Source organism: Equus quagga, chromosome 2 (genome assembly GCF_021613505.1).
Source record: "Equus quagga isolate Etosha38 chromosome 2, UCLA_HA_Equagga_1.0, whole genome shotgun sequence".
Taxonomy (NCBI): Eukaryota; Metazoa; Chordata; class Mammalia; order Perissodactyla; family Equidae; genus Equus; species Equus quagga.
In genome coordinates, this window is record NC_060268.1 from 147,719,731 (window position 1) to 147,739,772 (window position 20,042).

General features: G+C 35.6%; 1 protein-coding gene across 4 annotated transcripts in view; it reads left to right on the forward strand.

Annotated features, from left to right (window-relative positions):
* Positions 1–20,042, forward strand: part of PCGF5 (polycomb group ring finger 5) — a 117,624-nt gene that overhangs the window by 81,479 nt on the left and 16,103 nt on the right. For all 4 annotated transcript variants that reach the window (XM_046652667.1, XM_046652666.1, XM_046652668.1 and 1 more), the window contains exons 6-8: positions 57–205; positions 13,397–13,495; positions 16,349–16,438. In XM_046652667.1, the coding sequence (XP_046508623.1) occupies positions 57–205; positions 13,397–13,495; positions 16,349–16,438 (338 nt within the window). The remainder of the gene's footprint in view (positions 1–56; positions 206–13,396; positions 13,496–16,348; positions 16,439–20,042) is intronic.

Consider the following 20,042-nt stretch of genomic DNA (forward strand, 5'->3'; position numbering starts at 1 on the left):
TTGTTAACTTTAAAATCAACTTCGAGTTCTAACTTAGTTTTATTTAAATTATACAGATGATACTTCAAAAGTTGACAGACCTAAAGTAGATGAAGAAGGTGATGAAAATCAAGATGATAAAGACTATCACAGAAGTGACCCACAAATTGCTATATGTCTAGATTGTTTACGAAATAATGGACAATCAGGGGACAATGTAGTAAAGGTGAGTGGATGGGTACAGTTGTATTTTTATAACCATTTTATAGTACATCTTTGATAACTTGATGAATTTTCCTAATGTTTCAAAATGTTTGCTTTTGTAGTTTTTATTAACATGATCAAATAGAATGCCCTTCTCTGACAGAATACCCAGGAATGTCCAAGCAATTGCTTCCTCCAGGCACCTGATTTCCACCCCTGGCAACTGAAACATCCTGGTCCAATGCTACCACCTAGTGGCTAATGCTGAGAATCACACCTCTGTTTCTCTATCCACCTCCTTTTATACCTTTGTTGGGAGTTCGTAGACACTGTTTCTCCCTTTTTAAGTGTGATGACCAACTCACAGTCAGATCATTTCATGTCAGGCTGTCTCTCCAACCCTTTTATTCACCCTCTAATAATTTTCTCATTTATATTTACAGTGCAACAAGCTATTCATGTCATGGCTAATATGTTTTATGAGAAATATAATTAATTGGGTTTGAAGTAAAATTGGATGTTGTAAAGTACCTGTGAACTTTTAAAGTCCTTAAAAGCTCTCAGATATTTCCTGTAGAAGCTGCAATTCTAATCCTGTTTCCCTCTCTGCCTTTTTGTAAAGAGTCTTTATACTAGAGAGTTTAAAACACCCTACTTAGTTTTCACTTTATTATTTAAATAACAGCATTTAAAAGCCAAAGAATTTTTCTTGCAAGTAACTTTCATTTTCATTATAAATGTTTACTACTTTAGCTCTCAAATAGATTTTTGTCACTTAGTCCAAGCACGTCAGCCATTGAGAACATTTCTGTCTTTGTATTCCATGTTTCATTCAAATACTTGTATTCACTGTCTCTTATTTTCTTTTACTTCCTGTGTGTAATCTGTAGGCCAGTGTGTTGAATTTTTTACTAATACATTTAATGGCATTTTTCTATTAGGAAATTAAAAACATAATTTTTGAAATCAGATTGTTTTCCCAGCATCATGCAACAAAGACTATGAGCGTAGCAATTCAATGAGTATTTATTCACTGTGTAGATATTAGACAGTGAAGGTATAAGTAATAAAATTTTTTCACTCAAGGAACTTTGGTTAGGTCTTAAACAGTTATAATACAATAAGATGATTGATTTAGTTAAAAGGGGCTGGTTGGACAAGGCGTGTAGTAATGCACAGCAGTCTTTAGAGAATTGGTCACCATACCCATTTGTCCTTCCAGACTTCTCTCTTGTTTTTTATGCTCTGGTGCAGTCCCCTTGCCTTTTGTAAGTCTTTTGTGTGGGTTTTTAATAATCTTACATTTCTCTCTTCTAGCCAGTCATTTTTGTAATCCCCTTTTTGGAAGTTGTGATCATCCTTTAGTTCTCTAATACATGAGTTAATATCTTGAAGTAAAAATTAAGTCAGTAGAAAGGCTGGATATCTTTTCTTCTCTGCAGGATTTCTAGTATGAAAGTTATAATGCATTTAATTTTAGAAATTCATCTGAAAAATTTACTACTCCCTAGCTTGATACTCTCCTCTTTTTGAAATCTTTGATATTCACCATTCCAGTTGACCTTTTATCCATTCGCTCTTTCCTTTATAGACTTTTCTTCACCCTAGTGTCTTCTTTCTTAAAACAACTTTCATAGCTTCCATGACTTGACTTTGCTACTGCGATTCACACCTTCCCTCTCTGGCCCTTCCTACCCTGTCTCCACTGGCTCTGCTTTCTGTCTTCTGCTTGATGTATGTGAGTGTCTCCCAATACCTAGTGCTCCACTCAGTTATTCTTCCTCCATATTCATCCTAGGAGATCACTTCCGTTTTTGTAGCTTCAGCTGTGCAAAAGAACTTTTAAATCCTCATTTTCAGCCCTGCCATCCCTCCCAAGATGAAGTATTATATCTCTAACTATTTTTAAGTATCCCAGTTAGGAATTTCACTAACATCTGAAACTTAACATGTTTAAAGACAAATTCATTATATTTTCACCTAACTTTACTCCAAACATGCAACTTTAGTTATCACTACTATCTTTCAACCAATCGTACAAGTTGAAAACTGAAGTCGTCTTCAGCCTTTTACTGTTTCCCTTCAACTAGTCATAAATCCTGCAAAATTTCTCTCAGTCTAGTGCTGTTCACCTTATATTTAGATTTTTAAAAGCAGTCTCTTAAGTGGTTTCTGTACCCTTAATTTCTCTTCTGTTATCTAAGGCTGAGGCTGCAGTCTGAGTGTTTGCAAGGCAGAGGGTGAGGGCCAGAGTCATGGCCAATATCAGAGTCAGATAGTAAATATTTCAGGCTCTGTGGGCCATATGGTCCATGTTGCAACTACTCAGCTTATTCAAGGTGGCACTAAAGCAGCCATAGACAATAGTGAATGAACTGGCATGGTTGTGTTCCAATAAAATTTTACTTAAAAAATAAGTGGCCAGCCAGATTTGGCTTGTGGGCCTTCACCACAGTTTGCCACCTTCTGATTATAGAATCAAGTGTTAACTGCTTGTATTAGCATTCAAGGCCTTTCACTAGCTCCTATCTTGATAAGTTTATCTCCTATTATACTCATCCGTGAACATTCCTCTCAAGACAAATGATTATTGCTTTATATATGAGTGTTAGCATATATCTTGGCACTTATACCTGACAAAGTACTTGCATCCAGAATATAAAGGCTCGTTTTAAGAATATTTAAAAGTCATTCCTTTTTAGCATATTCTTTTCTCTTCTCACCACTGTCCTATGCTTCTGTCAAGACCCAAGGAGAGACCTCTGTTGGTTGTGATGCTTTTCCTACCCTAGTGAATCCCTTGTCTGAAATTCTGTAGAACTTGCATTTATCATTCAATTGGTGCTTAATTTATTAGTTAAAGTCAGTATTTATTGTGTTCCTAAATGTACCAGGCACTGATATTGTCTTTTATTTTTTTTGGTGTGTGTCTTGTTCTTGAAACTAGATTATAAACTCCTTAAAGGCAGAGAAACAATATCTATGTTCCTTTATAGCCTTCTCAGCCAGCTCATTCCTCTGCAGTAGGATGTGATTCTCAAATGTGGTGGTGGAGTATTTGCATATATAGTTTATACAGTAGATCTATTGCTTTTGTAATTCAAAAGTCAGTCAAGAGCAGGAAGGCGGTGAAAATAGTAAACACCTCCAAAAGTTTGCTCTTCCATACAAGCAGTGAAAAAACTGGCAAAAACTTTCAGGATCAACTTTTTCAGAAATCTGATGATTAGCCAAAGGCTTGCAGAAACCCCTGGAGCATGTAATCAAGAAAAATGGCTGACTCTTGGTGACAACAGTGAGCTTTCTGGCATTTTAATTTGCCTTAGTCCCATCCCCCACTATCCAGCTCTGGAATAGCCTTGAAAAATAACAACCCACTTTCCCATGGCAGCCTCTCAGGCACCAAAGGGAGTTAAAAGAGATGGAGTTCTTTCAAAGTCTGATTGCCAAATTATTATCATTATTTGACCTGTCTGGTGGTTCCTGGAATACCCAACTTGACAAGGCTGTCTATATTAGACCTGGCTTGGAGCTTGCCCAATTGAAAAAAAGACCTTCTCTGTGCTGCTGGGAGGGCAGGGGAGCATTTGTCAAAACCAGTTACAGACAACTGTTTTTACTTCATGACTACCTGAAGTATAGATAACATTTGGAGCAAATGATAAACTTAACCAAAAAACTTAAAAGGAAAGGCTAGAGAATGAGATGTCTACAGGTGTCAGAGTTTATGGGGGCTTTGAAAAGCTCTAACATATTCCTGGAAATCTAGAAAGTTAAGCACATACATAGGACTGTCTACATGCTCAGGAAAGACATCAGTAGGTCCTAATATATGGCTGACCTTGAGTATCTATACAAGCAGGAAGTGAAAATAAGGCAGAGTTGTCAACAACCTGGTTCAGTGTTGGAAGTATACCCCAAAACACATACAGAGTCCCTCAGCAAAGACTGGGAGACTTATTGGTTCTAAGTGTATAAGGAAATCTCTTGTTCAATTATTAGCCAACCACTAGACAGAAACTTCAGTGGCCATATACTGTAAAGAATACAGATCTTACGGAATTAGTTTAGGAAAATGTTTAAACAAAGAGAAAGAACAAGAAACAGCCACCACAACCAACCCTGAGGGGCAAACAGGGATCTGATTTCCAATGTTGCCACATTATATTATTTAAAATGCCTAGTTTCAACAAAAAAAAATCATGAGATACATAGAAACAAGAAAAGATAGCCCATATATAGAAAGAGAAACAGTAAATAGAAACTGTCCCTGAAGAAGCCCAGACATTGGACTTACTAGAGATTTTAAACGATCCACTTTAAATGTATGCAAAGAACTGAAAGAAACCATGTCTAAACATCTAAATAAAAGTATAAGAACAGTCTCACCAAAGAGAGAATATTAATAAAGAAATAGAAGTTATTTTTAAAAATATTCTGGAGTTGAAAAAGTACAATAACTGAAATGAAACATTCACTGGAGAGGTTCAGCAGCAGATTTGATTCATAGAAAACCCAAAAACTTGTAGATAAATTAATTGAGATTATCCAGGTTGAGGAACAGAAGGAAAAGAATGAAGAAAAATGAACAGATCCTCAGAGACCTGTCAGACACCATCGAACTTACCAACATACACATAATGGAAGTCCCAAAAGAAGAAAGAGACAGAGAAAGGGGCAGAAAGTATATTTGAAGAAATGGCCAAAAACTCCCCAAATTTGATGAAAAACGTTAAACATCTAAGAAGCTCAACAAACTCCAGGTGTAATAAACTCAAATTCAAAGGTACACACGTCATAATCAAACTATTGAAAGACAGAGAGAATCTTGAAAGCAACAGTAAAGAAGTGACTCATCACTTACAAGGGATTGTCAATAAGATTAGCAGCTGATTTCTCATCAGAAGCTACAGAGAGGCCAGAAGGCAGTAGGATGATGTATGTGAAGTGCTGAAAGAAAAAAAAACCGTCAACCAAGAATTCTTGGTCCATCAAAAATCTATATCCTTCCAAAGGAAAGGGAAATTAAGATATTTCTAGAAAAACAAAAACTAAGAGAATGTGTCACTACCAGACCTTCTCTGCAAAAAATAATGAAGGGCATCCTTCAGGCCTAAATGAAAGGACACTAGACCATAACTCAGATTCACATCAATTAATAAAGAGCACTGGTAAAGGTAACTACACAGGTAAATATAAAAGACAAAATAAATGTATTTTTTGTTTGTAACACTTTTTGTCCTGATTTAAAAGACAACTACATAAATCAATAACTAAATTTGTGTTGATGGGCACAGAAGTACAAAGATGTAATTTGTGATAATAACAGTATAAAGGGTGGAGGGGAACAGAACTATATAGGAGCAAATCTTTGCATACTATTGAAATTAAAATAGTATTAAGTCAAACTAGATTGTTGTAAATTTAGATGATAATTGTAATCTTTAGGGAAATCAGAAAGTAACTTGAAAATATATAGTGAAAGAAATGACAAGACAATTAGAATGATATGCTAGAAAATATCTCTTTAACGCAAAATAAAGCAGTAATTGAAAAATAGAGAACAAAAGACCAAGACATGTAGAAAACAAATAGCAAAATGGCAGATATAAATCACCCTCTCAGTAATTACATTAAATGGAAATGAATTAAATTCTCCAATTAAAGGCAGAGATTGGCAGAATGGCTAAAAATACTTAATACAACTATATGCTATCTACAAGAGACATACATTAGATTCAAAGACACAGATAGTTTGAAAGTAGGAGATTGGAAAAAGAAATACCATGCAAACAGTAACCAAAAGAGCAGGAGTGACTGTAGTAATATCACACAAAATAGACTTTCAGGCAGAAATTATTATTTGAGACAAGGATATTTTATGATGATAAAAGTGTTAATCCATCAAGAAAATATAATGGTTACAAACATAAATGCACCTAACAACAGAGCCCCAAAATATATGAAACAGAAAGTGACGGAATTGAAGGGAGAAGTAGACAATTCAACAGAAATAGCTTGGGACTTTAATACCACACTTTCAATGATGGACAGCATGACTAGACAAAAAGATTAATAAGGAAATAGAAGATTTGAACAGTACTAAAACTAGCTAGACCTAACAGACATCTATAGAATGCTCTACCCAACAACAGCAGAATATGCATTTTTCTCAAGTGTATATGGAACATTCTTCAGGATAGACCATATGTTAGGCCCCAAAACAAGTTTCAGTAAATTTAAGAGGATTCAAATCATACAAAGTAAATTCTCCAACCTCAAGGAAGTAAAATTAGAAATTAGTAACAGTAGGAAACTTGGGAAAATTCACAAACGTGTGGAAATTAAGCAACACACTCCTAAATAAACAATGTATCAAAGAGGAAATCGCAAGGGAAATTAGAAAATATTTGGACATAATAAAAGCACAACATACCAAAACTGATGGGGACGTAGCAAAAGCAGTGTTTAGAGGGAAATTTATACTTATAAGTATCTACGTTAAAATGGAAGAGAGCCAGTTCTGATGGCCTGGTGGTTAAAGTTCAGCATGCTCTGCTTTGGTGGCCCAGGTTCAGTTCCCAGTCACGGAACCACACCACTCGTCGGTCAGTAGCCATGTTGTGGTGGCATCCCACATAGAAGAACTAGAAGGACTTACAACTAGAATATACAACTGTGTACTGGGGCTTTGGGGAGAAAAAAAAGAAGAGGAAGATTGGCAATGGATGTTAGCTCAGGGCAAATCTTTCCCAGCCAAAAAAACTAAAAACAGAAAAAACATCTTAGGGCCGGCCCAGTGGCGCAGCAGTTAAGTTTGCACGTTCCACTTCTTGGCGGCCCAGGGTTCACTGGTTCGGATCCCAAGTGCAGACATGGCACCACTTGGCAAAAGCCATGCTGTGGTCCAAGGCGTCCCACGTATAAAGTGGAGGAAGATGGGCATGGATGTTAGCTCAGGGCCAGTCTTCCTCAGCAAAAAGAGGAGGATTGGCAATAGTTAGGGCTAATCTTCCTCATAAAAGAAAAAAAGAAAAAACATCTTAAACTAATAACCTTGTCTTCTACCTTAAACTACAAAAAAGAAGAACTAAAAGCAAGCAGAAGAAAGGAATTAATAAAGATTAGATTGGGGAAAAAATGAACTAGAGGGTAAAAGGAAAGTTAATGAATCCAAAAGTATGTTTTTGGAGAAGATCAACAAAATTGGCGAATCTTTTGCTAGACAGACTAAAGAAAAAAAGAGAGGACTCAACTTACTAAAATCAGGAATGAAAGAAAGGATAGTACTACTAACCTTACAGAAATAGGATAATAAGGGTGTGCTATGAACAATTGTATTCTGTCAAAGTAGATAACCTAGTTGAAATGGAAAATTCCTAGAAAGACACAAACTAGCAAAACTGACTCAAAAAGAAACAGAAAATCTGAATAGACCTACTATAACAAGCAAAGAGATGAAATTAGTAATTTTTTTTTAAAAAAAAAAGGCCCCACAAAGAAGAGCCCAAATATTTAAAGGAAAATTAATACCAATCTTTCATAAACTCTTCCAAAAGATAGAAGAGGAGGGAACACTTTCCAACTCCTTCTATGAGGCCAGTATTGCTGATACCAAAACCAAAGACAGCACAGTAAAAGAACTTTCATGTATCAAAGGACACAGTCAACAAAGTGAAAAGGCAACGTACAGAATGGGAGAAAATATTGGTAAATCGTATATTTGATAAAGCGTTAGTATCCAGAATATGTAAAGAACTCTACAACTCCACACAAAAAAATAATCCAATTAAAAATTGGGCAAGGGAGTTAAATAGTCATTTCTCCAAAGATGATCTACAAATGACTATAAAGCATATGAAAAGATGCCCAACGTCACTAATCATCAGAGAAATGCAAATCAAAACCACAATAACATATCACCTCACACCTGTTAGGATAGCTACTATCAAAAACAAAACAAAACAAAATAGCAAGTGTTGGTGAAGATGCAGAGACATTGGAACTCACGTGCACCATTGGTGAAATTGTAAAATGTGCAACTTCTATGGAAAACAGTACAGAGGTTCCTCAGAAAATTAAACAGAGAACTATCGTATGATCTAGTAATCTCATTTCTGGATATATATCCAAAAGAATTGAAAGCAGAGCCTTTAGGAGATAGACACTTATGTTCATAGCTACACTATTGACAGTAACCAAGAGGTGAAAGCAATCCAAATGTCCATCAACAGATAAATGGGTAAACAAAATATGGTATATAATGGAATATTATTCACCCTTAAAGGGAAGGAGATCCTGGCGTATCCTACAACATGGATGAACTTAAGGACATTATACCAAGTGGAATAAGCCTGTCACAAAGAGATAAATACTGCGTGATCCCACTTGAGCTATCTAGTCAAATTCATAGAAACAGAGAGTAGAATGGTAGTTACCAGGGGCTGGGGGAGTTGTTAACCAGTATAGTTTCAGTTTGTCACAATGAAAAAATTCTGAAGATCTGTTTCACAACAATGTGAATGTACATAACACTACTGAATTGTATACTTAAAAATGGTTAAGATGGTAAATTTTATAGGTTTTTTGCCACAATAAAAATTGCAAAAAAGAGTTTAAAAATTATCACCAGTTTTCTTCATGAATACAGATGCAAAATACTAATAAACTGAATCCAGGAGCATATAAAAAAAGGATTATACCCCATGACTAAGGTTGGTTCAACATATGAAAATTAATCAGTGGTAATACAGCATATTAATAAAGGGATGAAAAATCACATCATCTCAGTAGACAAAGAGAAAGCATTTGACAAAATCCAACATTCTTTTTTGGTAAGAACACTTAACAAATTAGGAATGGAAGGGAACTTCCTCAACCTGATGAAAGGCATCTACAGAAAATCCACAGCTATCATCACAATTAATGGTAAAAGACTGAAAGCTTTTCCCCTAAGATCAGGAACAAGACAAGGACGTCTGCTCTCACCACTTCTAGTCAACATTGTACTGGAGGTTCTAGGCAGAACACTTAGACAGGAAATTAAAGGCATTCAGACTGGAAAAGAAGTAAAAGTATCACTATGTACAGATGGCAGAATCTTGTAGATAGAAAACCTTAGGAATCCACAGAAAAACTATTATAGCTAATGAACAAGTTCAGCAAGGTTGCAGGATACAAGACTCAGGAATAAACTTGGAATGGACAATCTAAAAATGAAATTAAGAAAGCAATTCCATTTACAATAGCATCAAAAAGAATAAAATACTTAGGACTATATTTAACTAAAAAAAAAGCATTAGATTTGTACACAGAAAACTACAAAACGTTAAAATAAATAAATGGAATATATCCCATGTTCATGGGTTGGAAGACAATATTTTTAAAATGGCCATCCTGCCCAAATTGCTGTTCAGATTCAATGAAAACCCTAACCAAAATTCTAACTGCCTTTTCTTTACAGAAATTGACAGGCAGATCCTAAAAGTCTTATAGCAATCCAAGGAGTCTGGAATAGTCAAAACAATCTTGAGAAAGAACAGCAAAGTTGGAAGACTCAAAGTCCCAATTTCAAAACTTCCTTCAAAGCTAAAGCAATCAAGACAGTGTGATACTGGCATAAGGGTAGACATGTAGAACAGTGAAAGAGAATTAAGAGTCATAAATAAACCCATACATCTATGATGAATTTACTGTTGACATGGGGGCCAAGATAATTCAATGGGAAAGAATAGTCTTTTCAATAAATGGTGCTAGAACCACCACATACCCACATTCAAAAAATGAAGTTGTATCCCTACCTTATACTATATACAAAAATTAATTCAAAATGGATCAAATATCTAAATGTAACAGCCAAAACTATAAAACTCTTAGAAGAAAGCATAGGAATAAATTTTCATGACCTTGGATTTGGCAGTGAATTCTTAGAAATAATACCATCAGCACACGCATCAAAAGAAAAAAATAAGATTTTATCAAAATTTAAAACTTTAGTACATTAGAGGACACTATCAAGAAAGTGAAAAGGCAACCTACAGAATGGGAGAAAATATTTTCAAGTCACATACCTAATAAGCCTTTGGTCTCGAGAATATATAAAGAACTCTTACTTTTAAAGTGGGCAAAGGATTTGAATAGACATTTCACTAAAGAAGAAATACAGATGGCCATGAAAAGATGCTCAGCATCATTAGTCATTACGGCTATGCAAATCAAAATCACAAGATACCACTTAATACCCACTAGGATGGCTATAATTTTTTTTAAAGGGAAAGTAGCAAATGTTGGGTAGGATGTGGATTGGAACCCTCATGCATGCTGGTAGGAAGGTAAAGTGGTGCAGCCACTATGGAAAACAGCTTGGCAGTTCCTCAAAAAGTTAAACGTAAAATTACCACATGACCCAACAATTCCACTCCTAAATATATATACCCAAGAGAATTGAAAACATGTTTGCACAAAATCTTGTACATGAGTGTTCATCATTATGTACATTATTCCTAATAGCCAAGAAGTGAAAACAACCCAAATGTCCAACAACCAATGAATAAACAAAATGTAATTGGAATATTATCCAGTTATAAACTGGAATGAAATACTGATACATGCTACAACATGAATGAACGTGGAAAATTCTGCTAAGTGAAAGAAGCTGGACACAGAAGGCCACAGTATGATTCCATTTGTATGAAATAGCTAGAGTAGGCAATTCCATAGACACAGAAAGTAGATTAGTGGTTGTCAGGGGCTGGGGAGAGGGCAGAATGAGTAATGAGTGCTGTGAGTGTGGAGTTTCTGTATGGGGTGATGAAAATGTCCTGGAATTAGATAGTAGTAATGGTTGCAAAGCCTCGTGAACATACTGAAAACTATTGAATTGTACACTTTAAATGGTAACTCTTATGATATTTGAATTGTATTTCAATTTTTAAAAAGTCAGTCAAGCTTGACAATTGCTTTAGCTGGTGGAGATACTAACCATACCATTCTGAAGATGAGAGGAAAAACACATTGTAAGGGGTTTGCATTTTTAAAATAAAAATCAAACAAACAAAAAACTCAATAATCATTATAATAAGAACTAGAATTTGTTGAATTGTATCCTAGAACAGGAACCCCATCTAACTTGCGACATGGACCCTATCTGATTTCAGATCTAGTTTTTAACTCTGGTAAAACAAAGGGATAAAGAGCAGAGAAGCCTCTAGGATAGCCACCTTAGAAGCAGAAAGGGGCCTTTTTTGGACTGTTCCTTTTCTGGCCTGAGGTGGAAGGAACAGGTTGGAAGGCAAGGGAATTGTGCCCTGAAAGGGAAAGGTAACATACTTGAAAGACAAAACAAATCTTCTTCCACATAATATTTCTTCAGATATACCCGTGTGCCTGAAAGGTCGACTCCCTCAGGGCAGCTGGGCAGAGCCTGGGCTGCACTGCACATCTGCCACAGGCCGCAGTCTGCTCCCAGCCCCGTGCGTAGCACAGGTGTTGCCATTCTCCGTGTTAGGAGATGAAACGGGAGGGGAGAAGCACTGCCCGTAGGGGCCTCTCTTTAATGTTCTCCCCACCTCTTCCTCCTCTTCTACTGAGCACTGTTAGTTGTCATTTCCCCTCTTAAAATGTGTCACTTACTTTTCAGAGGTCTGTGTCAGAATTCCCAGGTGTATCTAGCTAGAAAATAACAGTTAATTTGGTATAATTACAAATTTTCTATAGAGAGAGAATGCAAAATTGTTATATTTTTATTTTCTAAGTAGTTACAAATCAAATATTAAATAATCCAGGCCGGAATTTTGTTAGAGATTGATATCAAACTTTACTGAATTATAAATTCCAGAAACAAACCTTTGCCTAGTTTTTAAAATCTTAACTCTTCTGACACCTCTGTAATTATTAATACTTTCTGAGGGATGTTGAGTAATGATGCCATGGTCATTTCTGCAGTTTCTTTCAACAACCTGAGGTTTCTCTGCAGATGAGAATACACTTAGAAGGTCTTCCGTTACCGTCACATTACTCTCTAACTTAACTGAGACCTATAAAATGTGCTAACAATTCTTTATAAGCTGTTTGGAGCAAGAAAATAGGAAACCTTGGTGTAGTTGAGATGATGAGAACAGAAAACAGAAGATCTCTGCGTATATTTATCCCTTCGTTTTCATGGTGTCGAATGTCAGTCTTCCCGTTTGAATGGGTAGAGTATCTTTTGCTTCAGATGTAACCTTTAACTTCTGTTTTCTTTTAATGGATACTTTACCATCTGAATTGTGACCAAGTATCATTTGTAGATTTGTTTTTGTTGTTCTTTGCTAGGAATACATTTGCTAGGAAATATATATTGACTGGATAGTTCTACTTTTGATTTAATGAATTTAAGAACATTTCCAAATTATTGACCTAATTTCCTATACTTAGAAGTAATACTTAATATGTTTAAAAGATTAAATTACTGGTTTTTGTTTTAGTATTGATAACTTTTTAGGTTTGGGGATATAATTTTGTTTCACAATTGGTTTGTGTTTATCATACCTACAATCTCATTTTTACTCATTTTCAGTTTGGGTGTCCATTCTGGATTGGTTCTTAGATTTAGTGATGTTCAGGCTTATACTGTGAATTAGTGCTTCTAATGAAATGAGAAAAATCAAGGCATATGGAATGTTGTCTTGCCAGTAAAGTACCGCCACAGCCCATCAGACACTGCTGGGTGTGTTTCTTCCCAACCAAAAGTCCCTTCTATATGACTTTAGTTGCTGGGGATGTTGTGGCCTAACTGGCCTCTCTCTATTGAACTCTAGGGCTCCTTAGAGCCCCATTTGAAATCGTTTCTGTTTTTTGAAATATTTAAAAGTTATGAGACTTTTTTTTTAATGCCCCTAATGCTTTCAGAAATAACATTATATAATAAAATATTTTATGTGCTTTTTATGACCTCTTTTTTATTTTCAGTTAAACTCATGATGTGTTCTTTACCAAAATGTCTAAAGGTATGCAATTGTCTATTTGCCAGGATTTTCCTAGTACATTCTTGAAGAATATCATGTAAGTATCCAAGAATTAGGAACATTTTTACTCACAAGTTACTAAAGAACTGTAAATTGAAACATTTTCAGAATACATTTTGAAAATACTCAAAATGATGGTAGAAATGACACCTGCATTTTCATTAAAAGCAAGGTAGAATATTTTAATTAGTAATCTCTATTTCCCTTAGGGTTTAATGAAGAAATTCATTCGGTGTTCTACACGTGTAACTGTGGGAACTATTAAAAAATTTCTAAGTTTAAAACTAAAACTTCCAAGTTCTTATGAGGTAAGTTAATAATCTAACCTTAATCATTTTGATAATTCTGATCTCAAGTAAAATTCTAACAAAAGAAGTAAAAATTAACTGAGAATATATTTTAAATTAATTTTTGTGGAAACTGGTTATTTTCATGTTAAAAATTTAATTTTTAGAATGTAATATTCTATTTATGTAATCTGCATTTTCAAATTTAACATCTTGACTAAAACATGATACTAATGCATTTAGTGTTTTATAAATAGAGGAGATATTTAAATAACTTACCATTAAGTATTCTCAAAATAAGAATCCCACCTAAATGGATTCTTTTTTATTTTTAATGCCAGCATACTTTAGGGTGTGTCCTTTTTCTTTTTATGTGAGACCTTTGAGATCCATTTTTCCCAATTCTTTATAGACTTCCTTTTCAGTGTAAAATAGTCTTTCTATCAAAAAGAATTTCATAAATAGTGTTCCTTTAGTTCTGTGACATGCAAAAGTAATATTATTTATCACTAGGTAAAAACAACATACTATATCTGCATAAACAGAATTTACAAGTTTCTGTACAAGAGAGAGAAATTGCCCTGATGCTGATCACTACACAGCTTGTAAAGTGTTCAATGTTTAGAGAATGTTTGTGATCCTAGGAGTATGGCTGTCACATGAGGCGGAAACGTGGCTACCGTTTCTCACCTGCCCAAATGGCAGTCTTACAACTGTATCAATTTCTTCTTCCTCCCCCTTGGGTTCCAGTAGTAGCATCTAAAAAAACTAAAGACCAAGGGTAGTTTCCTAAATAAATGAAGACATCAAAGGCAACATAGTTTTTCAGGCTTATGTCCAGTAATATTAATATGAACAGTTATCATAGATAAGATAGGATTTGAACATAGGCATTGATGGGTATTAAATCTGTATTTTGAGAAAGCCTCTGATCCTGAACTTACTTAAAAATTTCTCTCAGATGACTAATCCTTGGATTAAAAATTCTTATTATGGTTTGGTCCCACAAATTTAAAAAATTTCCAGAGATGGCAACTTTTATTTTAGGAAAAAAATGGTGAAAGTTAATCAAAGCCCTATATACTTGGTGAAAGTAAAGGATAATAACAATTTATACATTCAACAACAGTGAAAATGGAAAATGAAATTGTTCTTATGATTTGGTTTTGTGCTTTATTCTGTTCTTGCAAAGTGCCACACCAGTTTTATTTCCTTTTAAGTGTGACTCATTGAGTTTTTTTCTGGTTTTCAGGAAGTTGTTAGAGGTGAGAGAACTATTGCTCTCAGATAGTCTTACTGCTGGCACATATTATATTTCTCTACAGAAAAAGACGGAGGGGAAGGGACTCAATGCACAGACATCTCCTTATCTGTCCCAATGCAGAGGACTTTCCCTATGATGTTGAGTAGTAATTACTGATACCCCCTTATTTTGATGCCCAACATTTAGGCGGGTGATTTGATGAAACACTTGACACCTGAAGCTTCTGTAACAGCATTGCTTATTGGGGCAGGGTAGTTCAGTTTTAAGTGACAATAATAGAAGGAGTATACCTGATTAGAAATTAATCCTAGGGTAAGTCCCTTTTACTTCTTTGCTTGTGAATTTATTTTACAGGCAAGATAAAGAAAATAAAATTATCTGCTGGGGCTGACCCCGTGGCCAAGTGGTTAGGTTCACGCGATCCACTTCGGTGGCCCAGGGTTTCACCGGTTCACATCCCGGGCACAGACATGGCACCGCTTGTCAGACCACGTTGAGGCGGCATCCCACATGTCACAACTAGAAGGACCCACAACTAAAATATACAATTATGTACTGAGGGGATTTGGGGAGAAAAAGCAGAAAAAAAATTTATCTGCTTTGTGCTTTTAAAAATAAAATGTCTGAAAAACATTTTGAGGTCCATATGAATCATCAAAAAATCAATATAATTTAGCTAGTAATTTGTCTAAATTTAAAGCCCATTCTTCTTCCCCCTTTCAACACTTTAGATTAAATCCTATTGGTTTGCATTTTAAGCCAAAATGTTGATTTATAGGGATCTATGATAAACATTTGTTTAATTATGCTTTGTTGAATTAGTACATCATAGCAAATCATAGCCACAGTTCCTGTGGCCTTCTTAAGGATTTGGGGGGTTATTTGGTTCCTGCAGCTCTAGAGCAAAAGTGAGCATTGATAAAAAGAATCTTTTTTTAAAGTTCTGTGCAAGGTGAGAAGAGGGTCCCATAAGTATGATGCAAGTCACCAACCAAGCAGAGCAGAGAGGCTGGAGAGCTCTGGGGGACACAGGCTGTGGCAGGGTCCTAGCTGTTCTGCCAACTTTACTATCAGTAATTACCAGAAATTCTCATAGGCCTCAAAGGCCCCCACATTCATTTGTCCCTCTTTGAATACTAACTAATGAGGGGAAAGCAGCTCTTTCAAATCTTGGGAAGGTGAAAGGATTCTGAGAGGTGAACTCATAAGGCAAAGGTGCTGTGAGGAACTGTGAGGTTTCCACATGTTCTTCTCCTTCAGTAAGAGGCAGTCACAGAATTATGTCTAAAACCTCAAAGGTTGCACAGAGACATGGACTAAGAAAGGTTAGACTGCATTTCAGAATTATGTGTGTGAACTTGAGATATAGGTAATAGGTATGTGGGAGAAGACAAACAGGGCTTCATGTTACTTATAGCTGAATTGTTAATACTTACGGGATGGACCAGTGCTTTTAATAAAAATATTCAGTGTTCTTTTTAAATAATGGATAATACTTCTATTTTGTTATAACTATTTGAATCTTTTTTGAAATTTGAAAGAAAATGTATAAAACACTTATGAATTCAAAATTACATATGTTAATGGATCTGTAACTGTTCTTTTTAAAGTTGGATGTGCTGTGCAATGGTGAAATTATGGGGAAGGATCATACTATGGAATTCATCTACATGACGAGGTGGCGACTAAGAGGCGAAAACGTAAATTGCTTTTATACTTACCTATGTGTATATTCAGTTATATACCATTATGTTACTCAAATTTAACAGTATAACTTAGAAACTAAAAAAATAAACTGGCTTGGGAAAGAGAAGAAACTGGTTCCTCTTACTGTTTCTCCCAGCTACTGTATGATAATTGGTCCCAAGTGCAAGACCAAAGTCTGTGTTAAATGTGGTTTTGTTGTATTTAAGGTGAGTTTAAAACCCCATCTAAATATGTTCAGGACTCTACCAACCTCAAGACAGAAGATCACACTTCCATTTTTTTAAACACCAAAAATATATGGGAACTTTTAAGTGTATGGAGTGGAGGTGGGAGACTAAGTCCTCTCCTGACTAATATATTTAATGGTTGATAAGATGTTATTTTTTGGTCATGGTAGAGGGGACAGGGTAGAATCTAGATAATCTTTTTTTCAGGTCAACCTCTTTACACTGAAAATATAAAATCGGACTAAAGGGTAAGTGAGTTTGCAGTGGTTTCTGATGCCAGAATTAGATTATTATGCCTTAGGCCCTAGACGATATGGAAGAAAAAATTAAAAGGAAAAAAACTAAGAAATCCAAAAAACCCAAAAGGAGAATTTTGTATTTCTAACCGTATCTTTGATAGGGGTTAATTAGAAGATTCAAGCCTATCTTATCTGAGTTATATGTAACATTGTTATTAGGGAAATGTGAGGGGCTAGGGATTAGAAGGCTGAATACAGGAGTAAGGAATATAGTAGTAATACCTCCAGAAATTCTGTTCATAATCTGATTATATGAATAAACATTAATTAAGACTGACTAGAAGCTTGGGCCAGATGACCTCCATGGTCCTTTCAGACGTTTAGATTCTGTGGTGTTTATGGTACAGTGTGTCATACTTTTAAACTTGTGTAATTTTAACCTCTCTAAACTAGGTTTTATTGCGTTCTCATGAAAATATAAATTATTTTAAAAACCAAAAAATTAAGATGTAACCTCAGACGAGCATAAATAATACGAAATCCAAATATAACGGGCATTGCCTTGTTACAATGGTTCAAAGACGTAGTTATATTGAATGTAAACATCTGTGGAACTACTATGAAACAGATCTCAAAAAATCATTGTTTATGTGTGTGCTTTTCAGTGGGTAGGAATTTGGCTATTTTTAGAAGAATGTCTTGATATGATATAATAATAGATGAAGCACCTACCTTCGTATGTGAGAATTTTTTTCTCCTTGAGTCCCACTCGAGTGAAGCCTTCCTGGGGAAGCTGAATTCTTAGGACCAGGAAGAAAACATTATGTTCTAGTATCTGCTACCAACTAGTTGTATGCCTTTGAAGAACTCATTCAACCTCTTTAGGGCTCTTTTTTTTTTTTTAAAATCTAATTGTCTTTGTGTTTGGTAAATTACTACTAAATTACTACTACTTGCCTTTCTTGGACACTTTATAGGTTTCTAAATGGTTGTACATACATCACCCTCATTTAATCCTTCCCACCAAAATGTTTCAGGTACTAGGTGCAGATTACGGAGGTAGTCAGTTCTCTCTTACCCAGCACTGTTTGGGCCTAGGTATTGTGACTTTACACATAATATTACTGAAATAATTTTAGCTTTCTTTGACAGTTCATTGGGCATTTTGGTGTGTGTTAGTGCTTGAAACCATCGTTATGAATAGGTTTGCCTTAATGTTGAAGAGATGTAAATAGTCATTCACTGCAAGACCTTGACTAGCACGTCCTTCACAAGATCCCTTCCCAAAGGTTTTACACTGCCAGTTTTTTAATGTCAAAGCATGCAAGAGCTAGTTCATAGAAATTGTTATTAATAGACTAGCAGTTAACTCAGTCTTTACTACAATTATGTTTCTGATTACACATTTCTGAATAGTTTAAATTCCTTGGTTTTTTAAGGCACTTTTTAAACAAAACTCGGTTTAAAAAATGGTTCAGTACCTTATGACTTTTTTTTATTTCATTCAGGTAAAAACCAAAAAATAGAAAAATTACCTATTTTATATTTAGTGCAACAATAAAGTAATATATTAGCGTGTTTCATTTTTTCAGTGACACGTTTTTGTTTTTTCTCCTCCAAACATGTTTGTTTCTCTCTCAGCCTTCACAATTTCAATAGTTGCAAGATTAGTAGTTCCATTTTTCCATTTTCTCAGACCAAAATCCCTGAGAGCAGTCCTGATTAGTTTATTTTTCTTAAATCCATCCGTAGCAAATTCTGTGGCCTCTGCCATCAAAGGGCCATAATCAGAATCCAGTTATGTCTCAACACCTCTACTTCTGCCACTCTAGTGCAGGCCACTGTCACCGTTCTCCAGAATTTCTGTCAAAGTCTCCTGCCTGGGCTCCATGCTTCCACTCTTGCCGCCACCCGTCCCCCCTCCCCCATCCCATCTTCGCCCAGCACAGCAGCCAGAGTGATCCTCTTAAAACGAGTTAGAACATGTCTCGTCTCTGCTCTGAACTCTCCAGTAACATAGCACTTAGATAAAAGCCAAAGTCCTTCCAGGGACCTCTAGATACAGACCCCACACAGTTTTCCCCAGACGCCTGACTCTCTTCCTCTGGCCTCACTGGCCTCTGTTTCCTCTAATATGCCAGGCTTGCTCTTGCCTCCATAAGTATCCACCTAACTTGCTCCCTTTACCCCCTTCACTCAAAGAATTGTGCTTCTACACCACCTTCTCAGTGAGTCCTCTGACTCCCTTAATATTACAACCCCTCTCCCAATCTGGCACTCTTAATCCCTTTTCATGCCTGTTTTCCTGCCCTGTTTGTACTGTTTTCCATAGTATTCCGTACCATCTGACGTACTGTGCCCCTCATTTATGTTTATTGTTTATCTCCCAACGAAAATGTAACGTGAGGGATTATTATTCACTGCTGAGTCTCCAGCACCTAGAGCAATGCCTAGTACAGATACTCAATAAATATTTGTTTGAAGAGTAAATTGAATGAAAGTTTTGTCTCTTAGAAGGTGTTATGCAAACTAATCCTAAAGACCATTCCATTTATTTGAATCTCAATTTCTTGTTTTCTGTTAAGCAAATTTTAAATTTTTGCTCATGTTCCGGCTAATTATGAATTATTATAATATTAACTGATGAATTCTGACAGTTGGAGTGAATAGACAAATTAGCAATAAAACAATCATTTTTTGATTAAGCTCCTACTAGGGTGTTTCTTGCCATCGCATCCCTTCCCATCTCTACCCTCCATTGCCAGCAAGACGCCAGGACGTCTGCAAAGCGCACATCACGCTACCTGCTGGCACTGCTGACTGGCTCTGCCTTGGTCTGGGTCAGCTTATTTCCTAAACTAATGACGACCTTGTGGTTCTCTCACTTGCTCCTAGTACTTTTTTATATTAATTATTTTACTCCACCTGGGATTTGTTTATTTATACACACATACCTACAATAAGACTGACTTATTCTAAGATTTTATTGAAAAACCCATACTTTACCTCATTGTTTTGAGATGTCACCATTCTCTATGCATATGCATCTGTACATATATGTACACACATGTATATATACACATATATATACATACACACACACAGATATATCTATATATATGTACACACAC